This window comes from Lynx rufus, unplaced genomic scaffold, assembly GCF_022079265.1.
Source record: "Lynx rufus isolate CCGP_SWC_20201006 ecotype Redwood Valley unplaced genomic scaffold, mLynRuf1.p SCAF_13, whole genome shotgun sequence".
Lineage (NCBI taxonomy): Eukaryota > Metazoa > Chordata > Mammalia > Carnivora > Felidae > Lynx > Lynx rufus.
The window spans coordinates 9,160,705-9,181,409 of NW_025814827.1; the positions used below are offsets into that span (position 1 = coordinate 9,160,705).

Consider the following 20,705-nt stretch of genomic DNA (forward strand, 5'->3'; position numbering starts at 1 on the left):
TCTTTATAAAGTAAGCATTTTTACTAAAATAAACTAGTAGAAAGAAGTCCTGCCACTTTAAAACTATTTTTTCCCTGAAAGGAGATGGTGTTGAAATACTTAGATTCAGCAAATTCTTACTTGAAATATTACCATAATGTATTGATTTTTACCAGACTCAATTGACTGAAAAGTTGTTTGTATAGCAATATTGGCCAAACCAATATACTAGAACAATTTTGTTACCCATAGTAATCAAGTGCATTTCTGAAGTATAATTATACTGTCATAAAAATAAAGCCAAGATACCCTCTTCCAAGCAATAAAACAATAGGGGCTATAAAACAGGAAGAAGAAAAGGCTAAATAGATGAGATTTTTTAAAATTAAATTTAGTGTCTTTTAAGAACACCTCTGCCTCCTTTTCCTCCCCTTAAGCCAAGGTTAGCAGAAATGATCAATACTTCAATCTCAATAAACTATTTCAATAATAGTTAATTCGGGTGGAAACAGAGTCTGAAAATCTCTGCTCAGCGACCTGTAACATCCTGTCATGTTGGTTAGATGCCAATAATCCATCATTGCCATAATGGATATGAGCACGTGTGAACATGGAGTGGGGGAAGCAAAGGTGGGAAAGGTGTAGAGAATCACAAGCTCAGGTTCATTCTTTAGAGTCCAATCAATACAATACACATTATTGTATGAAACAAACCTATAACAGTGAATGCTGAGGGAGAGAGGGAAACATACATAATTAATTTTACTTGACAAACAGTCATTGATTTTCTGGAAATATTAATATCCTTGTTTGTCACATGATACTTTAACACAACCCAGCCATATACAAGTATTTAATTTTGTATTAAGATGATATCTTGTTTGCTTGTTTAAAATATGATCTTGGCTGCAAGGAAAAGGCTCTTCATTTGATTAGAAATTTAAAGTTAAAATAAATCAAACAATCACCCTAGCTCTTGGGTCAATATCAAAACCACTTAAAAATTACTCTTAATTTACAAGATGCACCTCAGGGAAAAAAATATAAAGGAGTGGGGTCACTGGTGCAGCCAGTAGAGAAGCTGGGGTCAGAACTACTGCTGATGTGGTTTGGCACGTTCAGGGTGGCCAGTGAAAGAGAAGTGAGAGCTTTCTGAGTACTATGTGGTTCCCAACATTTTCTTCAACAACTCCTTTTTATTATACTTTCCCCTCAGGAATCCCATATTTTGACAAGTTTGGTTTACTAAACAGCATTTAATTAGACAGCAATTCATGTGTTTTCTCATTTTATATAACTGACCACCAGAGCTTCTAATTTTCATTAAATACATCATGTTACTGTAATGAGTTGATCTAATTCCAGCTCCAAAAACATAAACGTAATGTTTTACATGGCCTCTACAGCCACGTAAAGGGCAGAATACAACTTAATAGTTCATGTGATCTCAGTTACTATCTCCAAGGACCATCCTTACCCTATTGCCTAACAAATATCTCATAAATGGATAAGACAAAAGAGAGAAGGACAGACCAACACCTTTGAGAATTATTATCCCTTCCCTCTTCATGTTGTCTCTAGATATAGTCAAATCAATTCTTAAATAATGGTATATATCCAATCTTAAAATACCATGTAGGCAGTACATATACTACCCATTATATCACTGAGAAAATCCTACCCAAAATTCAGGTTAGACCCTTAATGTAACTATAGGAAGCAAATGGAGGCGGACATTTCATTACTCTTTTCAAACACCTACATATGTGACCAAAAAGCTGATAATCTTTTTGGAAAGGAAAAAATAAAATAAAAGATGATTCTTAAGTGCTTGTTAGCTAACTGACTTATTAGCATGACTTAAGTCCTAAGAGTTAAGTATTACTTTATTTCTGGACCCAAAGCTTAAGTGACTCCATCAAACAATGCCCTGGGGGAGCAAAGAACCTGAGTGACTGGCCTTCATTATCATAGAATGTTTCCAAAGTAAGTGGGCCTGTTAATTACTTTCATTGCAATGTGACATACTATGCAAAAAAAGAGGGCAGTAACTAGTATGTTGGGTTAATTTATCATTCAAATATATGCCCTTAGTTTAGAAATTCCTATTCTTCTAGGTGAGTGTTGTAAAACAAGTATGCAGGCTTTAAAACTAGCTAGCTATGGGGAGAATCCAATTAAAGGGCCTTACTAAAACCTGCTTGGGAAAAAAACCCCACTTGCCTCATTCTCATTTCAGCCAACATGTATAAAGCATCTATCCTATCCCTAGGACTGTGCGCAGTACACTAGGAAATACAAGGAAACACAATGGACTCTGCTTGACCTTGAGAAACAACACTGCCTGGGGGAAAAACACAGAGCAAAGAGGAGAGAGACAGAATTCTGGCTTTGCCACTGAATGGCCACAGGCCTGGGGGTCCTAGCTTTTTCCCGTGGTCAAATGGGCTTATTAACATTTACCAGCTGTCCTAGAGCAGGCTGAAAACAAAAAACTATGATAAAAGAGAAAATACTTTGAAACTTCTAAAAAATCATTGTAATGTAAGGTATAATAAATCATATTCATGAGACAACTAGAGAATAGCAGGAAACTCAGAAGCATACCATGTATCATAATATAATGCAGAATTTCTCAAAATTAATTAAACGCAACTCTAACACAATTCAACATCTGGGAGATGTCTGTAGATGTTCCTCAAAATAAGAGCCCTGCAGTCAAGTAAGCATAGGAAGCACAGGGGTCAACAATTTTTCTATTATTTGGTACTACCATTGCCAGTTAGCTAACATTTACTCCGTCGTAGTGGTAAGTTCCTTTTCTATGGAACATCTCATTTAACCTCACAACAACCTTATTAGAGGTCATTACCCCCTTTGACACATGGGGAAAATGAGGCAGAAGACGTTATGTAACTCTCCGCCAGTCACACAGCTAATTAGGGGCAGATTCAGGGTACACTTACCCACAACACATCCTGTTCTCTACTTTCTCAAAGTTTTTAAAATTCACTGTGAATCTCATAGAGGGGAAGAGGATATGTGTCTTTCTTGAATGGGGGGGGGGGTTGGAGCAACATGTAACATTTTGGGAAATGGAGCAATAATGAGAGTACATTCATTTTCTTTTCCTAAATTATTCTTCTTCCCAGGCATAAATAAAACTTTAGCCTAAGATATTTCCTTTATAATCCATTTCACCCAAATTAGTAATCCAAGAAATACCAACTGAAAATTACCTAAGTCATTATCATAACACAGAGAATAACTCAGCAGAACACTATGCACAGCACCCACAATACCACTTGGTTTAAATGTCTGGGCCCAGAATTTCACACTGTAGAACTGGGGGGAACATCCAAACTTAAAAGGCAAAAATGTGATCAACTATTAAACAATATATATTGCAGTTACACACGATATCCTATCCTTTGAAATTCACAACATCCCATCAGTGGAGCAAATAAGAAAGAAATATTAAACTTTTGCTTTGCATTTATTAGCTTTATTGTACTTTATAAGAAAAAAAATTAAATAGGCCCATTAGCCAGTTTTGTTACCAATGAGTGGATTTTCCAATATTTTCTTCATCTAGTTTATGTAGCATAGCCTGTAATATAATCATTTTGTTTGAAAAATCACAATTTTTATAGTCAACACCATTAAGGTAAACTTAGTGTAGGAGAAAGTCAATCATAACACATCAAACAGTTTTATGGAGACTTTAGTAAAGTGGATTCTCATTTCTTGACAATTATACCATTTCTTTGTGCCGAACTAAAAGCCAGGGATATAAGAACAATACAACGGAAGCCCAGGCAGAAATGAAGACCAATGATCAATAACAAATGGTTAAGCAATTTGGTTTCTTTACCTTCTCTCCTCTTAAGGATCACCTAAGCAGTAAGATAAATGGGATGTCTTCTTTGTATAGAAATATAGTGTGTAAAATAAAGCACTAAAATCATCATGTTACTGCCACTCACCCTCCATAAACAACCACTGTCAAAAATATATTAAATCCAGGGGTTGCTCAGTTCTTTAAGCGTCCGACTTTGGCTCAAGTCATGATCTCGTGGTTCGTGGGTTTGAGCCCCGCGTTAGGCTCTGTGCTGACAACTTGGAGCCTGCTTCTGATTCTGTGTCTCCCTCTTTCTCTGCCTCTCTCCCACTCATGCTCTATCTCTCTCTCTCTCTCAAAAATAAAACAAAACAAAACAAAACAAAACAAAACAAATCTTAAATCTGGGGCCCCTGGGTGGCTCAGTCAGTTAAATGTCGACTTCTGCTCAGGTCATGATCTCACAGCTCATGAGTTTGAGCCCCACCTCAGGCTCTCTGCTGTCAGCGCAGTGCCTGCTTCAGATCCTCTGTCTCCCCTCTCTTTCTGCTCCTCCCCAACTCTCTTTCTCAAAAATAAACATTTAAAAAAATATATTACAACACACACATATTAAGCACTAGCCACAGTAGATAAGTAAACTCAGGGTACGTTGCTAATATTAACATAGCATTCCAGCAGGTATAGAACTTGTGCTAAGGAGGTGTAAGATAACGTGTTGTTGGGGCGCCTGGGTGCCTCAGTCAGTTAAGCGTCCGACTTCAGCTCAGGTCATGATCTCATGATTCATGGGTTTGGGCCCCGCATCAAGCTCTGTGCGGTCAGCCCAGAGCCTGGAACCTGCTCTTGATTCTGTTTCCCTCTCTCTCTGCCCCTCCCCTACTCATGCTCTGTCTCTGTCTCAGTTTCTCTCTCTCTCAAAAATAAACATTAAAAAATCAAAAAAAAAAAAGATAATGTGTTCTTTTATCAGTTCTCCTAATAAAAGGAGATCTTGTGGCCATGCTTCTTGGCTACAAACATTAACAAGGCAAACAAGGAGTTACTGTGTAAGGGGTACAGGTTTCAGGTTTACAAGATGAAAACAGTTCTGGGATGGATGGTGTTGATGGTTGCACAACAGTATGAATGTGCCTAATGCCACTGAACTACTGTAGACTTAAAAATGGTTAAGACACTAAATTTTATGCTTCTCACCATAATTTAAAAAATAATAAAACATTAACATGATTCTATATTGTCATTTTTCCTTGGTAGATAGGCAGGTTATTTCCATTCCCCTGCCTCCCTCTCCCCTTTCTGTTGGTAACCTGTGTTGTAAAATAAAAGATTAAAATGTTAACATCTGGGATATTATTTCTAATAAAAATCATCTGCTGGAGTTTGGTAGTCTTACGTTTCCCCCCTTCTAGAATAAACCAGAACACTAAATTCACAACAGGGCTTCAATTTAAAACCACAACCATGCCTGAGCGTTCAACATGTGGTTAAACAGAGCAAATAAATAGGTTAGGAGTCTAAAGAAATGTTTTGGGATTCCATTTGAAGCCATTAAAAGGAACCCAAAGAGTCGAAGAGTTGCTAGAAATCTTTCCTGTTTCTTTCCTGTTTTATTTTATCTGGCTATCAGCATAAAAGCATTAATAAAAAGAAAGGTTGAGGCTTTGAAAAGTGCTCTCTACAGTGAACTTAAGAGAAGCAAATCAGGGCATGCAGGTTCCTCCTTCTGTCCTTTCTAAGGGTACCTGAACCCAAGAACGTTCAGAACAGGGTAAAAACTCCAGTCAGATTACGAGTAAGATGAAGAGATGCTGTTTATGCAGCACTGGGGGCTACTTGGAAAGGGATGTCAGTACGATCCAGGGAAGGACAAGAGTACCTCAAACTCTTCAGACACAATAGGTAGCCATCAAACATTTGAAGGGCATGGCCTCAGGATCATGTTAGGGCTGCACTATTATTTAATTCTCTGAATTATTACAGTGGAAGCACTTAACTTTCAGACCAACTATCCACAGTACCCAGTCATCTGTAGGAAAAAAGAATCCAAATACATGAACATAAGTTCTTAAAGGACTAGATTCAAGAGAATGGACTCCAATCCTGGCTCTACCTGTAGAGAGAAGACTGAAGCCCTGAGTGAATGAATAGGTCAGACGACTTTGAAGAAGCTTCTAACCCTGAGACACCTAATTCTATGCCAAGGCTGCATCTCTGTGTGGAGGATGTTCTGGGATTTTTAAGATGTGACCCTTCATGGTCATAAGGCAATAGGGAAATTTTTATCTATAGTCACGTGGTTAGCAAACACTTAAAATTCCAAGAACATTAATAACCAATTATAAATTATTTCACAACTTTGAAAATATATATTAATATCAACATTAAAACGTCTAAGGTAAAAACACAATCATAATGTGATACAGAGTTAGTGTATATATGGAAAACAGCTCTCTGGAGGAAAGCTTTATTACTCCCTCAGGGCTTTCATACAGAGTATGGATTTTTTAATTCCTAGTGGAATATTTTTCATACACCATTGCAGACTATTAAGTACTAGATATTACATTATGTAGTTTAAACTTTGCACTACTGCATGAGAAAGACTTCCCTGTCGAGAGAAGTATTTTTTATGGTTAGCATTTTTTAATATGAAAATGAACACTCCTTTAGGGTAAGATCACTGCTACTGGAATTTGGGAGAATTTTATAACTTAACATATTCATCAATGTGTAGAAATTCTCTCGGGGGACTAGGGAGAGAAGGAAATACAACAGGAAGAAGGCTTTTTAATAACTTACAGTGTCGACACAGGGCAAAGCAATGGTATTTATAAGGTTTGTCTTCCACTGGGCACAGCTGTAAAAAGGCAGGGGACTAGTACAGGGTGCTAGCAAGTTTAGAAAAAAATGGTGTTAAAGAGCAAAGGAAAAAAAAATGCATTAAACTTCAGGCCAGTTAAAGGTACACCTGTTAATGGTGGACTATTAACGTTCACCCAGGAGAGATGCAGACTCAGAAATATTAAAAAGGCAATATAAATGCACTTTTGCAAGCAATTCCTCAGAAAATAGATGCCTTGCAGAATTTTGGAGTCAAAAGTAGAAATAAAATCTAAGTGCCAGTGGTCATTTAAAAATCTTTGCCACGGAGAACTTGGATACTCACATCTGGCAAAAGTGGATAGAAAGTTTAAACAAAATCGACTACTCACTTGTAGACTGTGCCTCCGTTGCCATGACCAAGAGTGTCTCGATACCGTATGTCTTGTTCATTCATCTCCATGAGAAAGAAAGAAAAACAAAAAGGGTGTCATGCTGTGGATGGAAATGTCAAGGAAAAGCAACTCTGGGCCATAAACAACAAGCAGTCTGGGTCATTTCAAGTTCAGCTGCAAGAACGAGAAGATCAATACAACATTTGCTGTCCAATTTATAAAAGACGATACCAAGGGACAAAGTGATGGAAAGTTTAATGACAATTTGTTTGCCTGGGTCATTTCATTAAAGTTTGATAAAAGGTGTCAAAATGGAATGATATAACATAGCTCAAAAGGGTCAGGTCAGAGATACGGATAAGAACACAGTCTCTAGCACTACACATAACCAATGCCAAACAGCAGTGCACATAACCAAAATCAAACTTGGGAAGACAGCACACACACACAGACACATACCCAGTAATCTAATGCACAATCTGTAAATAAATCAGCCCCTGAAAACTCCTCAGGTGACCCCACAGTTAACATTAAACAAACTAACTGAATAATGTTAATGATTTTCCTGGAGTAGATACAGCTTTCCTTTGGAAACAATAAATTAGTATACAGCGGTAACTGGGTAGAAATCATATTATGCCGATGGAAAAGTGCCAAATCGGTGCACTTAAAAATGCATACATAGACAAATACTGAAATCCATAAAGGGAAAACATATAATAATGTGATTCTTATAAACTCAAGTCATTTTCATCATTTAATATGCTAAATAGCATGCACATTTTCTCAGGTTCCATAAAACTACTACACCACAAAGACTACTCTCGTTTGTATCATGACTAGTAGTCAATTATTCTAGCGCCCACAAAATAATGTTTTGGAGTTGTAAAGAACTCCTTAAATTATTTATCAAATGACTTTGAGACTAGTCAGATTATATTCGATGCATTCGGTAATTTTCTACACAGTGGTCCAGTTGCTTAAAAATTAACTGCCAACTTTATTCACTAAATGGATTCAATAAAAGTGTTATTTTCCATATAGCGAAAGCTTGGGAAAAGCCATAGTAAGCCCTGAAAAAAAAAAATCAATTTCCTGGGAATTGCACTGCCTAGCATGGGCAGATGGAGTTTTTAATTCAATATCACCTGGAAAAAAAAAATAGTTTGCTTTCAGACCATTATAGTAAACCTTTAAATATTTTGCTCTAAACTTCCGCCAATTGAATAAAGCAAGGCTCCATTTATCAAGGGAAATATTTTTCTTCTATACATTTCTGAAGTTGAAGCTTCAGAGAGCTGTGATAATTAGCAGTATAGTGCAGGTAACAGAAACAGCTTCCTTTCCAAGCCGTTCTGCCAATCCCTAAAAGAATATTGACAGAGTAATGTGTAAAGGCCAATTCAACACCCAATTTAATTGTAGTACAACCTGATTGGTGCAATTTGCTATCAGCTAATTACTATATTTATGGTCAGAGAAAAATGATAGACAAGTCAGAAAAATTGGCAGCTATTTTCCTATTTGAGGGAAATTTTGCTCTTCATTACCTTTCTTGTATTACTAATACAGAAAAAAAGAAACCATGTTTTAACCTGCATAAAAGATGGAACATGAAGAGAAGAGAAGAAAAGAAAACTTCCTTCTTCCAGACCAAAAGAGAAATTGTAAAACAGCATGAAGGAGAGCAGCACATAAAGGAATTTGAGATGTTCAGTAGCACAGCTAGGACCAGGTGGGCTTTGATCAATGGCGACGAAGGATATACATGGAAACTGCGGGACCTACTGGCGAGTACAAACAGGCTAATTCCTTCCAAAACACTTCTCAAGGTAGTCTAAACAGCACTCTTAACCACCTCATTTGTACCATTAACTTGCCTAACAAGCTGCACCCTCATCAGGGCTCAAAGTAAATTTCCAAGAGAACAAATTTCATGGACTACATAGGATCCAGGCTCCGCAGGGGCCACACTCTTAAGACTACATCCCCTCCACCACTCCGTCAGGACCTTCCAGATAAAAGGACCAGTAGTTTCCTCTCAGAAAAATATACAAGCCGAGACATATTGTCATTCCACATTCCAATGACACTCTGGGATGGACCTAGGACTTTGCAGGGGGCTGGATTTTGTGGCATTCTATTGAAGAGAAGGCAAATGGGTAGGTATGGCAAGTCTCTGAGCTGCTTGAATCATTATAGTCCTGACATCGTAGGGTTATTTTACCTCTCAAACTCAGGACCCTGAAAAGAGAAGTGGAGCAGCCGCCTGCCCCCCATACCCAGCATTCTGACCTGACCAGGAGTGGTAGGCATCCACCAGGGGTTAGGCTGACAGACGCTGTGTACTGTGGGTGTGGGTGTGTGTGCACGTGTGTGTGCGTGTGCTAAGCAGCATGTGAGCAAATTCAAGGATAGAAATTTGGAATCCCTCAGACAACAAGATTGTAAGAGCCTCATAAAGATAAAAGTGGTTTTGAAGCAAAAGTTCTAAAACCATCTCACTTAAAAAGACAGTATCCATAAAAAGGTAAAGTGTTTCTACAATGTTTTAAAGTTTTATAGACCTTTGCCTGGCCTATGAGCTGACTGATAGGTTTTTATATTTAAAAAATATCAGATTCTTTTTCTTTTGGCTTATTTGGATTTTCTAACTTTTATATAGTATGCAAATATTATTCATGTAAAAAAATGTTTTAAAAGAAAACTGTTAGAGACAAGCTCATTAACTGATTACAAACAACCTTTTGAGAATCTCAAATCTCTGATTAAAATGGATTACTTCGGGGCACTTGGGTGGCTCAGTCAGTTAAGCATCCAACTCTTGATTTGGGCTCAGGTCATGATCTTATGGTTTGTGAGTTCGAGCCCTGCATTGAGCCTGATTGGAATTTTCTCTCTCTCTCTCTGTCTCTCAAAATAAAATAAACTTAAAAAAAACAGGTTACTTTAATTGATCTTGACTATGAAAAACATCATGAACAGGATCAACTAACAGCTAATAACATTTTTGCCTTTTTTCCTTAGATAAGAATATTAATTGAACTTTTCAAATTGAAGCACAGGAACAGTGTTCATTTTGACACAAAGGTGGGATTTATATGCCTACAATGTACAATATTTAAATATTACAGTTGGGATCAAGTATCAAAAAAAATCACAGAATTTTGAAGCATTTCAAGCACATAGCCCAATTCACTTAGGTCATAAAACTAGTCAATAGCAACTAGTCAAGGCTAGAACTTGGTCCTTCAGTATTTTCTGCTCAATGCCATATGTCAGCAGCTGATGTCCTGGCTAAGTATGGAGGGACGTCCTCTCCCATCAGTGGTCACTGGTCCACAGGAAGGAAAACAATCAACAGAAGGGCACCCACAAGTTAAAAGCAATTTCATCAGCTATGGTATTTGTTTTTAAGAAAAGAAATGCTTTAAAGATCACACAGCTATATAGAAAAGAAGTGAAATAAAGTTTGTATTCAATAGAGATACTAAATTGTTTTAAAATATAACTCGGTTTTCTTGCTTTGACTAAAAAAAGCAAATAAAAGGCAGAATACTATATGTGAGACTAGAGGAAGAAAAAGCCATTGGAGTTAAAATTACATGTCAACTGAAAGAGGGCAAATGACCTGGGAACAATGACAGGCATCGGGTTCTGCTCCTGCTGAAGGAGAGTCAGGGGCTGGAACGAAACGTGAACCAGACAGGACAACCTGCAGGGCGGCAAGGTTGTTCCTGTGTGGGCAGAGGATGGTGTCATGAAGTATGCACTTTTGTGTCTGTGCAGATAGAGGAGAGGGTCATGCTGTGTGGACTTCCATACAGTCTCATTTATGTTTTGGTCTTGTCATAGGATCTAAGATGAACCATAAGAATCTAAAGAGTTTTATATAGTGGTGATTATACAGCTTTTAAAGCTTATTTTATAGTCGGATTCCTATTTTTCTTCCTTTTTAAAAAAATTTTTTTTTAATGTTTATTTATTTTTGAGAGGGAGACAGAGCATGAGCGGGGGAGGAGCAGAGAGAGAGAGAGACACAGAATCCAAAGCAGGCTCCAGGCTCCAAGCTGTCAGCACAAAGCCCAACACAGGGCTTGAACTCACGAACCACAAGATCATGACCTGAGCTGAAGTCAGTTGCTTAACCTACTGAGCCACCCAGGCACCCCTATTTTTTTAATGTTTATTCATTTTTTAGAGAGAGAGACAGAGACAGAGCATGAGTGGGGGAGGGGCAGAGAGAGAGGGAGATACAGAATCTGAGGCAGGCTCCAGGCTCTGACCTGTCAGCACAGAGCCCAACACGGGACTCAAACCCACAAACCGTGAGATCATGACCTGAGCCGAAGTCAGACACTTAACTGACTGAGCCACCTAGTGCTCTCCTCCTTTTTATTTTCTAAACACAATAAGTATGCTTAAAGGCATCTGAAGTTCTCAAAATAGCCAAACATGCAGCAAGATCAGAATTAGTTCTAAGATCTGTGGCTTCTCAGTACAACTATACTTAATTTATCAGGAATAGGAAAATATTGTCACCTTCTCCTATAAAAGCTAAAACACGAAAAGAAGAGAAACAACTTTAGAGATGCAAAGGTCAAAGTTGTTCATCCTTGGAGTAACTATACACTTTTTTAATCCTTTAAATTGACCCACTGGGCCATTTCTAATCAGTTTCACATCAAGGGCCAATGTTAAAGAGATGATACCGCACTGAAAAGCAAGTGGGAAAAACACATCACGAAATCACAGCAATGATACTGATCTATAGCTCTCAATGAAACATGCCAAAAAAAATCTTACAATCTGGCTTTTTTTAAGCTGGCAAAAAAAGGAATCCTCGGTCATTAAACGATAAAAGAAAAACGATGTCTCCATTCCAAAGACTAAATGTTAAACTCTTAAAAAGTGCTTGATTTAATACAATATTAATGAAATTAATGGGGGAAATGAAATGGAATTCAATTATGGATCAGCAAAGAAAATATTCTTTGTTTATTGTCTGCCTGTGTTAAGAAGAATCAGCACCTATCGCTTATAAATCATTAAAATAAAAATGCTCAATTAATACTTATTTTATATGTAAAGGTCTGACAGAAACTAGACCCATCACTAGACCTTTGCTTCACAAATCGAAGCAATAATGGTTTCAGAAAGCAGTCACACTGTATGAGCAGACAATTGGAGAGATTTAGTAAATCCCACTTTATAGAGCAGAGACTAATCAGAAAACACAAGCCAGTCAAATGTTTCTTATGAACTGTTGACACTATATCAATGCTGAATCAATTGGTGGCATTTACTCTGAGTGACAGAAAAGAAATAAATATTTATATCACATAACCTATATCAATGAACCCAGGCAGAAAGCTATTTCTAACCTGTCAATATTTGATTATCTTGAAGAATCATGTCCCTTTCTTTTAATGATTAATATGAATTCCTTATTAAACCTAAGTGGAGGCTAGTGGAAAGGCAAATCATTATTAATGCTTGAGAGCATAAACCACTAAAATAAAAAACTATGCTCAAGTGTTAAAGTATCGTTAAATGTGACTTACATCTTCCATATCAAGTGGTGTCAGTGCTCAGCCCAGAAATTTATTGATGCCACAACTGGGCACATTACTTCACTGCGATGCAATCTAGCTCAGTCTTTAGTTACCCTATAGTACCAAGGAACTGAGAAATTAGCACAAGGAGGAGGTATTATGAGGACTTCCAAACGTGGGTTTTTCGGTTTTGTTCGTTGTGACTGAAAGCAAATAAAGGCTGTTCTTTAAAAGAAAGAAAACGCCAAACTGTTTAACGCGGGGTTAACACATTCCCAAGGGAAGGCAATAAACAATCTTTAAGTGTCAAAAATCATTCTTATGACAGTCTTCCACCACAGAGAACCTCATAACTGAAACCACTAAGATATTTATGGTACTAGGTTTGTTGTCAAAACATTAGGAACATTTCAGAATGCTTATTTTTTGCAGTGGAAATAAACTGTTTTTTATCTTTGAAAGAGGAATCTATGACAGGTTATTTTCCATTGCCTGAGTTGAACAAATGTAGTTAAAGCTTCTTAATTTATGTCAATTTTGAAGTATATTTTCCAGCTGAAGAACGCATGTGACTCACACTTAAGTTACAATTAGTAACTAGACTTGCAAGCGTGTTAAGAGACACGGAAAAATCCCAAGCTCGCTATTTCTGCTTTTAGTCAGGTTTTGTTTCATACTGGGTCCGAACACATCCAGGGCACTAGGGGGACACATTTGCAGATCTCAATCCAAACAAACCTCTGGCTGCTTAAAGTACTTTTAGGTACTAGATAAACACTATATAAAATTTTGAAACCATCATGATTACAGAGACAACACCAGATTCTCCTTGGCTATACACAGAATATCTAAGGACTAGAATTCCCACACTCTGGATGACGACCAGATGTCAGAACCGGATCAACTTATTTTTTCTAACTGTATTCAAGGGACTGTGTGCTAAATAAGTAGGGCTTCCAGAAGCACTATCATACCATCACTGTTTTAAGGCATGAGCATCCATCTATTAGGCCACAAAGTTACAGGTGATATTAAAGGACAAGCACAAGGACCCAGCTTTGTCTTCTTGACGTGCTCCACTACAAGTACTTGATTCATGAAATGCCAATGAGGCTTGGAGAGGTCAGCGTGTGAAGGCACTGAATAAGCATCTGAGATAATTAAGATTTCAGCCTTCGAAACATGGACGGGAAGTGAACAGCAGTTAAGAAAATCAATAAGAGTCTTTTATTTGCAGTGACACAGATGTCTCAGTCAATAGAGCCTAATAGGCAGGCTTGATCGCAATGGACAGGCGCCTGCCTCCAAGGCTATCAAAGGGCTTCTTCTATAACAAACATTAAAACGCATTTATGTTGCTATTGAAGAATCGAGGACCCTGTAGGTAGCTTAATTTGCCAGTGTATGTTTAAAAGCACTATACTATTTCAGATGTGTCCATTTACTGGAATCAAAATTAGTGAGAAATGACTGGCCCGCAGGCCTGTTTGTCCCTCACTGGCTGGGTTAGGTCATGCAGCTTTAGATGGCCAGTCCACTAGGCCAACCAAACCAAGGGCTTCTCAGGCCCAGGATTTTAAACACCAAAGGTCTGCTGTTATGGTGTTCCCCAAAAAGCCAGCGTTCCTTTCAGGACAAAAGAAGGAGCCAAGATAAGAAAGTAACAGTTTTTCCTCTTCTCCTCAAAGATAATGAAAGTGGCAGCCACCTCCGGACGCTGGGCCATTTCAACAACCCATGGGTTGACACACTTGTTCAGAACTGATTAACTTTTTTTAGACTGAGATGGCAGCAGGGTGGGTGCCTGGTACTTCAATCTGCTGGGAGTGAAACCCATTAGCACAGTTTGAAAAACATGCTGCAAATTGCTCTGCCAATCAAATTAAGCCACTGTAATTCATTTATGACAAGAAGACATTCACAGGCTCTTTATCTGTTTATTAAGTGTATGGATACAAAAACTGGACAGTAATAAGTTACTGCTACGTGAAAATCTTAATATGTAATGACACCTACCTGGCCATTGGCTAATATTTTTTTCAGTTCAGCAGAAGACTTCTTTAAGCTGAAAAGGGAAGACATAATTTTTAATGGCAAGATGACTGACACCTCTGAACACTGTTCAGAATTCCAGACTACAATACGTCTTTGTTTTAGGTGAACACAGGGACTCCACACTTTGCATCCTTCTTCCTACATCAAACATTTACAAAAGTAACTGGCCATATGGCAAAGGTATTAATAAAAATCCTGAACCCCTAAAGCAAGACGGAAGCCTCCAATCCCAATGAAGCTAGATTACCTTACAGATTACTTCAGTGACCTTTCCTGGCTATTTAGTCCTGCTGCCTTTGGGTAGCCTTTCAGTGGCTATTTTATGTGGGCTCTGGCATCTGCTAAATACAAAGAACTTAACGATACACAAGAAAACAGAACTTCAAAAGATAAAATAGGGGCGCCTGGGTGGCGCAGTCGGTTAAGCGTCCGACTTCAGCCAGGTCACGATCTCGCGGTCCGGGAGTTCGAGCCCCGTGTCAGGCTCTGGGCTGATGGCTCAGAGCCTGGAGCCTGTTTCCGATTCTGTGTCTCCCTCTCTCTCTGCCCCTCCCCCATTCATGCTCTTTCTCTCTCTGTCCCAAAAATAAAATAAACGTTGAAAAAAAAAAAAAGATAAAATAGATAGCTTAAGTACGGATCTTTTACTACCATTAAGAGGTACAATTTAGCTTGCTGGGAAGCAAATGTGCAACAAACAAATTCTGGGGCTCACTGGTTGTGTCATCTGGCACAAGTCAGTTACTTATCCTCTCTGAACCTCAATTTCCTCTTTCTGTCAAATGGGGGAAATATCAACTTTATAGAGTAATCAAGAAAATTAAATATTACAAAAAGCCCACACACATTGTAGATATTAAGTAAATTTCAACTGCTTTCTCTTTGCTTTTCTGTTCTATAAGTGGGAGACTCTGCTTTCAGAGTTATTTAAGAAACATGAAAATGTTCTTCTCTGGACACATATGACTTGTAAACACTTATAGGAATGAATTTAGGGAAAGTGGCTAGGGAACACTCTGAAGTCCTTCTAGCTTTATTATGAGTTATGCCCACAGATCCCCACCCGGTAAGAGTGGTGTACAAAATAGCATCTCATCTCATCAATGTTCTAATTGGAAATGTAAAGCTTGTTAACTCTATTTTTTTTTTTATTTTTTTTAGCGTTTATTTATTTTTGAGAGAGACAGAGACAGAGACAGAGCATGAGCGGGGGAGGGGCAGAGAGAGGAGACACAGAATCCAAAGCAGGCTCCAGGCTCTGAGCTGTCAGCACAGAGCCCGACGCAGGGCTCAAAAGAACCCACAAGCTGTGAGATCATGACTTGAGCCGAAGTCAGACGCCCAACTGACCGAGCCACCCAGGGGCCCCTTGTAACTCTATTCTTTATCTATTCTAACCCTCTATCCATCTACCAAATTAACTCTCTTCCCTCGTGCTAGTTACCTGTATAGATGCCTTTCTTTCCACTACACACTCCCCAAGACTGGGAGATCCCTGAGAACATGGACCACATCTAGATCACCTCTTTTCCACTCCTTTCCCATCCTTGAACCCAGCCAGGGACGTGGCATTTGCTAAGAATTTGATAAATGGTGGCCTTGCTTCTGGTTGTGATTTATTATATGGCAGTCACAGACACACATACACACACATGCATTTGGTACCTTGAGTAAGTTATACTTGATAAAGATCTCAGGCTTCATGTCTGACCACACTTGCTCTTTCAAGTTATGACTACTCTTCTTTCTAAATACTTCTTAAACTTCTGCTATGGTCAAATGCAGACTATGGAGCAACAGTCCCTACTTTCTCCAGATTTTACAAAACATGCCGTCAACCAAGGATTCTAAACTTTAATAATGTCCTCCCAAGTCTAAGAATTCATATACTGAAGTGGCAGTTAAGAATTTTGTAGAATGGGGCGCCTGGGTGGCGCAGTCGGTTAAGCGTCCGACTTCAGCCAGGTCACGATCTCGCGGTCTGTGAGTTCGAGCCCCGCGTCGGGCTCTGGGCTGATGGCTCAGAGCCTGGAGCCTGTTTCCGATTCTGTGTCTCCCTCTCTCTCTGCCCCTCCCCCGTTCATGCTCTGTCTCTCTCTGTCCCAAAAATAAATAAATGTTGAAAAAAAATTAAAAAAAAAAAAAAAAAAAGAATTTTGTAGAATGATAGGGCGCCTGGGTGGCTCAGTCGGTTGGGCGTCCGACTCTTGGTTGCGGTTCAGGTCATGATCTCACACTTCGTGAGACTGAGCCCCATGCCAGGCTCTGCGCTGACAGCCTGGAGTCTGCTTGGGATTCCCTCTCTCTCCCTCACTCTCTGCCCCTCTCTTGCTCGTGTTCTCTCTCTCTCAGAAATAAAATAAATGTTAAAAAAATTTTAATAAAATAAAAAGAACTTTGTAAAATGAGACTAAGGCAGAAATATGTATCAAACAATAAACTACCAAAATCAATCCAGTTAAGAAAATAATAATAGCAGCTCTCATTTACTGCATGATTACCACGTGCCAGGCATGGTGCTAAATGCCATTACTCATTATCCTGATTTAATCCTCACAATAACTATAGCCCTGTGGGAATAATTTATAAAGGAAACAAAGGTTCAGGCCTTGCTCATTCTGTGTCTCTCTCTCTCTCTCTCTCTCTCTCACACACACACACACACACACACACACACATATTTTTTTTCCCCTGGGGAACACTTAGACCCCTTGTATTCCCACAGATGACTCCCAATTTAACAGTTACAATTATTGTAAAAACAGAAATAACAAAACAATGTCTAGGCAATGTTTCTCCACAGATACTCCATTATGTCACACAACTTGAAATAATAACATTTTGATTCAATGCATTTACAAAGCACCTTTCATCCAAGAAACAAAATGTGATTCCTTAATAAAGCTTCATCAGTCTTCCTAACGCTGGAGGTAGATAGATGAAAGTTTAAACATCCCAATTTTATAGAAGGAGGGAGCTAAGATATTTAGGAAAGGCCTTGACTTGGCAGTGGAACCTGCATTCAGTAATTATGGCCAAGGAACACCATGTGGATTAGTAAGGTCATTTTAACGGTCACCCACCTAAGGCAAAGACCACTTCAAGCTTTGAAAGTAACTGAGGAGAATGCTGATTTCATCCATTATGCCAATGTCTGACTACCAACTTGGTCTCAATAAAAAAAAAAAAAAAAAAAAAAAAAAATTTCTGGAAATTTCTTTGTGCCTCAGTTTACTCAGTATTTTGTTTATCTGTATAGTCACGGTGACTTAGATTATCCAAAAATCACTTTTCAAAACATCTTAAAATTTAAATGTGATGTTATTGCAACTTTGGTATGACACTTTAAGAGGGACACTGAGATATCTAAAGAAGAAGAAATGGGTGAGGAGACTAGAAATAAGGTATCAGAGAGGCTGAATGAGTTGGAAGAATTCAATTCAGACACAAGACTTAGAGGGAATATAAATCTGTTCATCCACTCATTCATTCAAGCATTGTTGACCGTCTCCTATGTGCCAAGCGTCACACTGGGAATTGGGAATTCAATAATGAATATGCTGTAGTCACTGCCCTCCAAGAGTACAGAATTTACTGGGGGACAGAAGCGACCATAAGACAATGTGCTAACTGCCACAGTAAAAGCAAGCACCAGGGGATTGGGGAAATTATAGAGTGGGTACCTGGTGTTGACTACGAGGTGGGCAATCACCAGGGATGGTTTCCAGAAGAAGGTAAAACTCTGTTCTTCAAATCGACCAAGGTTGGCCAGACTGAAGGTGAAGAAGGGGAGGAAAAGAGGAGGAAAGCAAGAAGGGCCAGGAGTGAGAGAAAACATGATCCATTGAGGGCTCCATGCATTCCTCAGCAAAGCTGGAATGTCAAGCAGGAAGGGGTCAAGTGGGCAGGGGACTTAAATGTGAGAGCTCATTGCTCACCTGTAGCCAAGGTTACACACTGTCCTGAAGGTTTTAAGGAGCAGCAGTCAGCCCTAAAGGGGGAATGATGGGCTCAGAATACATGTTGGCAAGATCACTGTGGCTGCAGCGTGGAGGAGGGACTGCACATGGCAAGACTGTGGCTGTGGCCGTGATCACAGAGCCCAAACTGCCTTGGCAGCAATGGGGGTATTGGCCAGTGGACAGACTCCAGCATGACAGAAGGCAGGCCTACAGGTGTAGGGACTGACTACATGTGGCTCTGAAGGAGGCCCAGGAGGCAGTGAAAGATGACTGGCAAGTTAGCCACTGGGTGGGTGTGGGAGAATTTGCTGAGACAGGAAACCTACAAGTAGTATGTTTGGAGGGAAGACGATGGGAAGAGCTACCTAGAAGAGGGAACAGCCCTGCTCTGAGGGCCAAACGAAATCTTTACCAGTGGGTGCTAAAGGGAGACCCATCTCGGCTCATGACAAAGAATGTTCTAAGACAGAGCTATGTGAAAATGGAAGGGGCTGCCATGGCCAATAAAATGCATTCACGCTGCGAGGGATATTCAGGAAGTGCCTGGATGACCATTTGGCAAGGGCTGGGGAATCAAGCATCGAAACAGAGCTGGATTAGATTGGTGCTCCTCTGACTCACACAGCACAGGCAGAGGGTCTTTTATAAACAGAGCCGGACATCTGATGCTTACCAATGACAATACAAAAATGAAAACTAAAAGAGGGCCCTGCCGACGTGGCCCATCCTGTCCCCTTCTCTCTGATCACTCCAATGTTCTTCTTCCCTCTCTCCACACTCGCCCAATCAGTACCCCTCCCTGGGCTCCAGCCAGACTGGCCTACTTATGAACACACCGAACAGGCCTTCCACAGATGCTCTCCCCTCCCTGTGAAATGCCCTTTGCTGGCTCTTGATGTGGCTAGGCCCTTCCCATCCTCCAGGCCTCTCAGAATGTCACTCTCCTCAGGAGAGTCTTCCCTGAACATGTTGTCTAAATCTAAACATATTCCTGCCCAGTGCTCTCTCTCTCCAAAACCTGCCTGCTTCCTTCATAACACTAATTATAAAGTGTGATTGTCTGTATTTGTTTGGGGTTTTTTTCCCCTGTATGTCCATTAGATAGCAAGCTCTAGAGGATAAGGACTACATTGTATTTCTTGTGCATAGGACAATACCTACTCAACAGGTGACACTCAATAAATACTTTTGATTAGTTGTCAACGTGGGACACAGAACATGGCCAATGCAGGGTGGTATATTAAAATCTATAGCAGGTCTCTTTCAAACTGCATTCCTCCCATGACAGAAGTCACTGCCGGAGGAGACAACCATCACTAGATAGGAGGCTGTCACATCCCTAAGGAAAGATACTACAACAAAAGGCTGAGAACTACTAAATCAGATAGTCTCCAAAATTCTGTCCAACGTGAAAATTTTATGATACTCTGTGAATATACACTGTAGTTCTTTAAAAACCAAGCTAATTTACTCCTCTTGTTAGAGCCAAATCTCAGAGAACTTGAAAAGTTATCCTGCCCCTTCTCTGCCTTCCCATTTTTTTTTCAACTCTGTCTTGCTTTTTATACCATGATGAAATGGAACCCAAAACACCAGAGAAAGTCCTTGTTTTTCCTCAAGGCTCATGGTGGGTCTGTCTGAACAACAACTTTTCTGGAAATAGTGGTAAAATTAAATGCCCAGCCTTCTTTGACCTGAGCATAACAAGTGACCCTCAGCCCCAGGCCTCCACTAAGCTGCAGGTATCGCCTGGCAGGGCCAAGCGCTAGAATGAGAACTAAAGACCTACCCCTTGTGACCACAAGACAGAGGATCCGCTAGTGGATAACGTGGTTGAGTGCATTTTAAGACAGAATGAATTGTTTAAGAAGAAAACACACTTTAAAAGTAGTGTGCTCACAGCAGGAAAGCTGGTAAGTAGATACACTGACACCATAATAAAGCAATCAAGGAAGCGACTTCTGAGGAGGAGACAGGAGGGTAAAAAGAGTCAGAAGGAGAGACTTTAAATTACCTACAGTTAAAGCCCCCTGGCAAAAGAACCAGGACTCTGGGTTAAGGAGACGGACAGAAGGAAGAGGAGAAACCTAAACCA

The 20,705-nt window shown here is 39.5% G+C and overlaps 1 protein-coding gene across 9 annotated transcripts in view; it reads right to left on the reverse strand.

Annotated features, from left to right (window-relative positions):
- The window catches only part of MAP2K5 (mitogen-activated protein kinase kinase 5), a 270,602-nt gene that overhangs the window by 203,947 nt on the left and 45,950 nt on the right, over positions 1–20,705 (reverse strand). For all 9 annotated transcript variants that reach the window (XM_047074888.1, XM_047074887.1, XM_047074889.1 and 6 more), the window contains 2 exons: positions 14,610–14,658; positions 7,036–7,100 (listed from right to left, as the gene is read on the reverse strand). In XM_047074888.1, the coding sequence (XP_046930844.1) occupies positions 7,036–7,100; positions 14,610–14,658 (114 nt within the window). The remainder of the gene's footprint in view (positions 1–7,035; positions 7,101–14,609; positions 14,659–20,705) is intronic.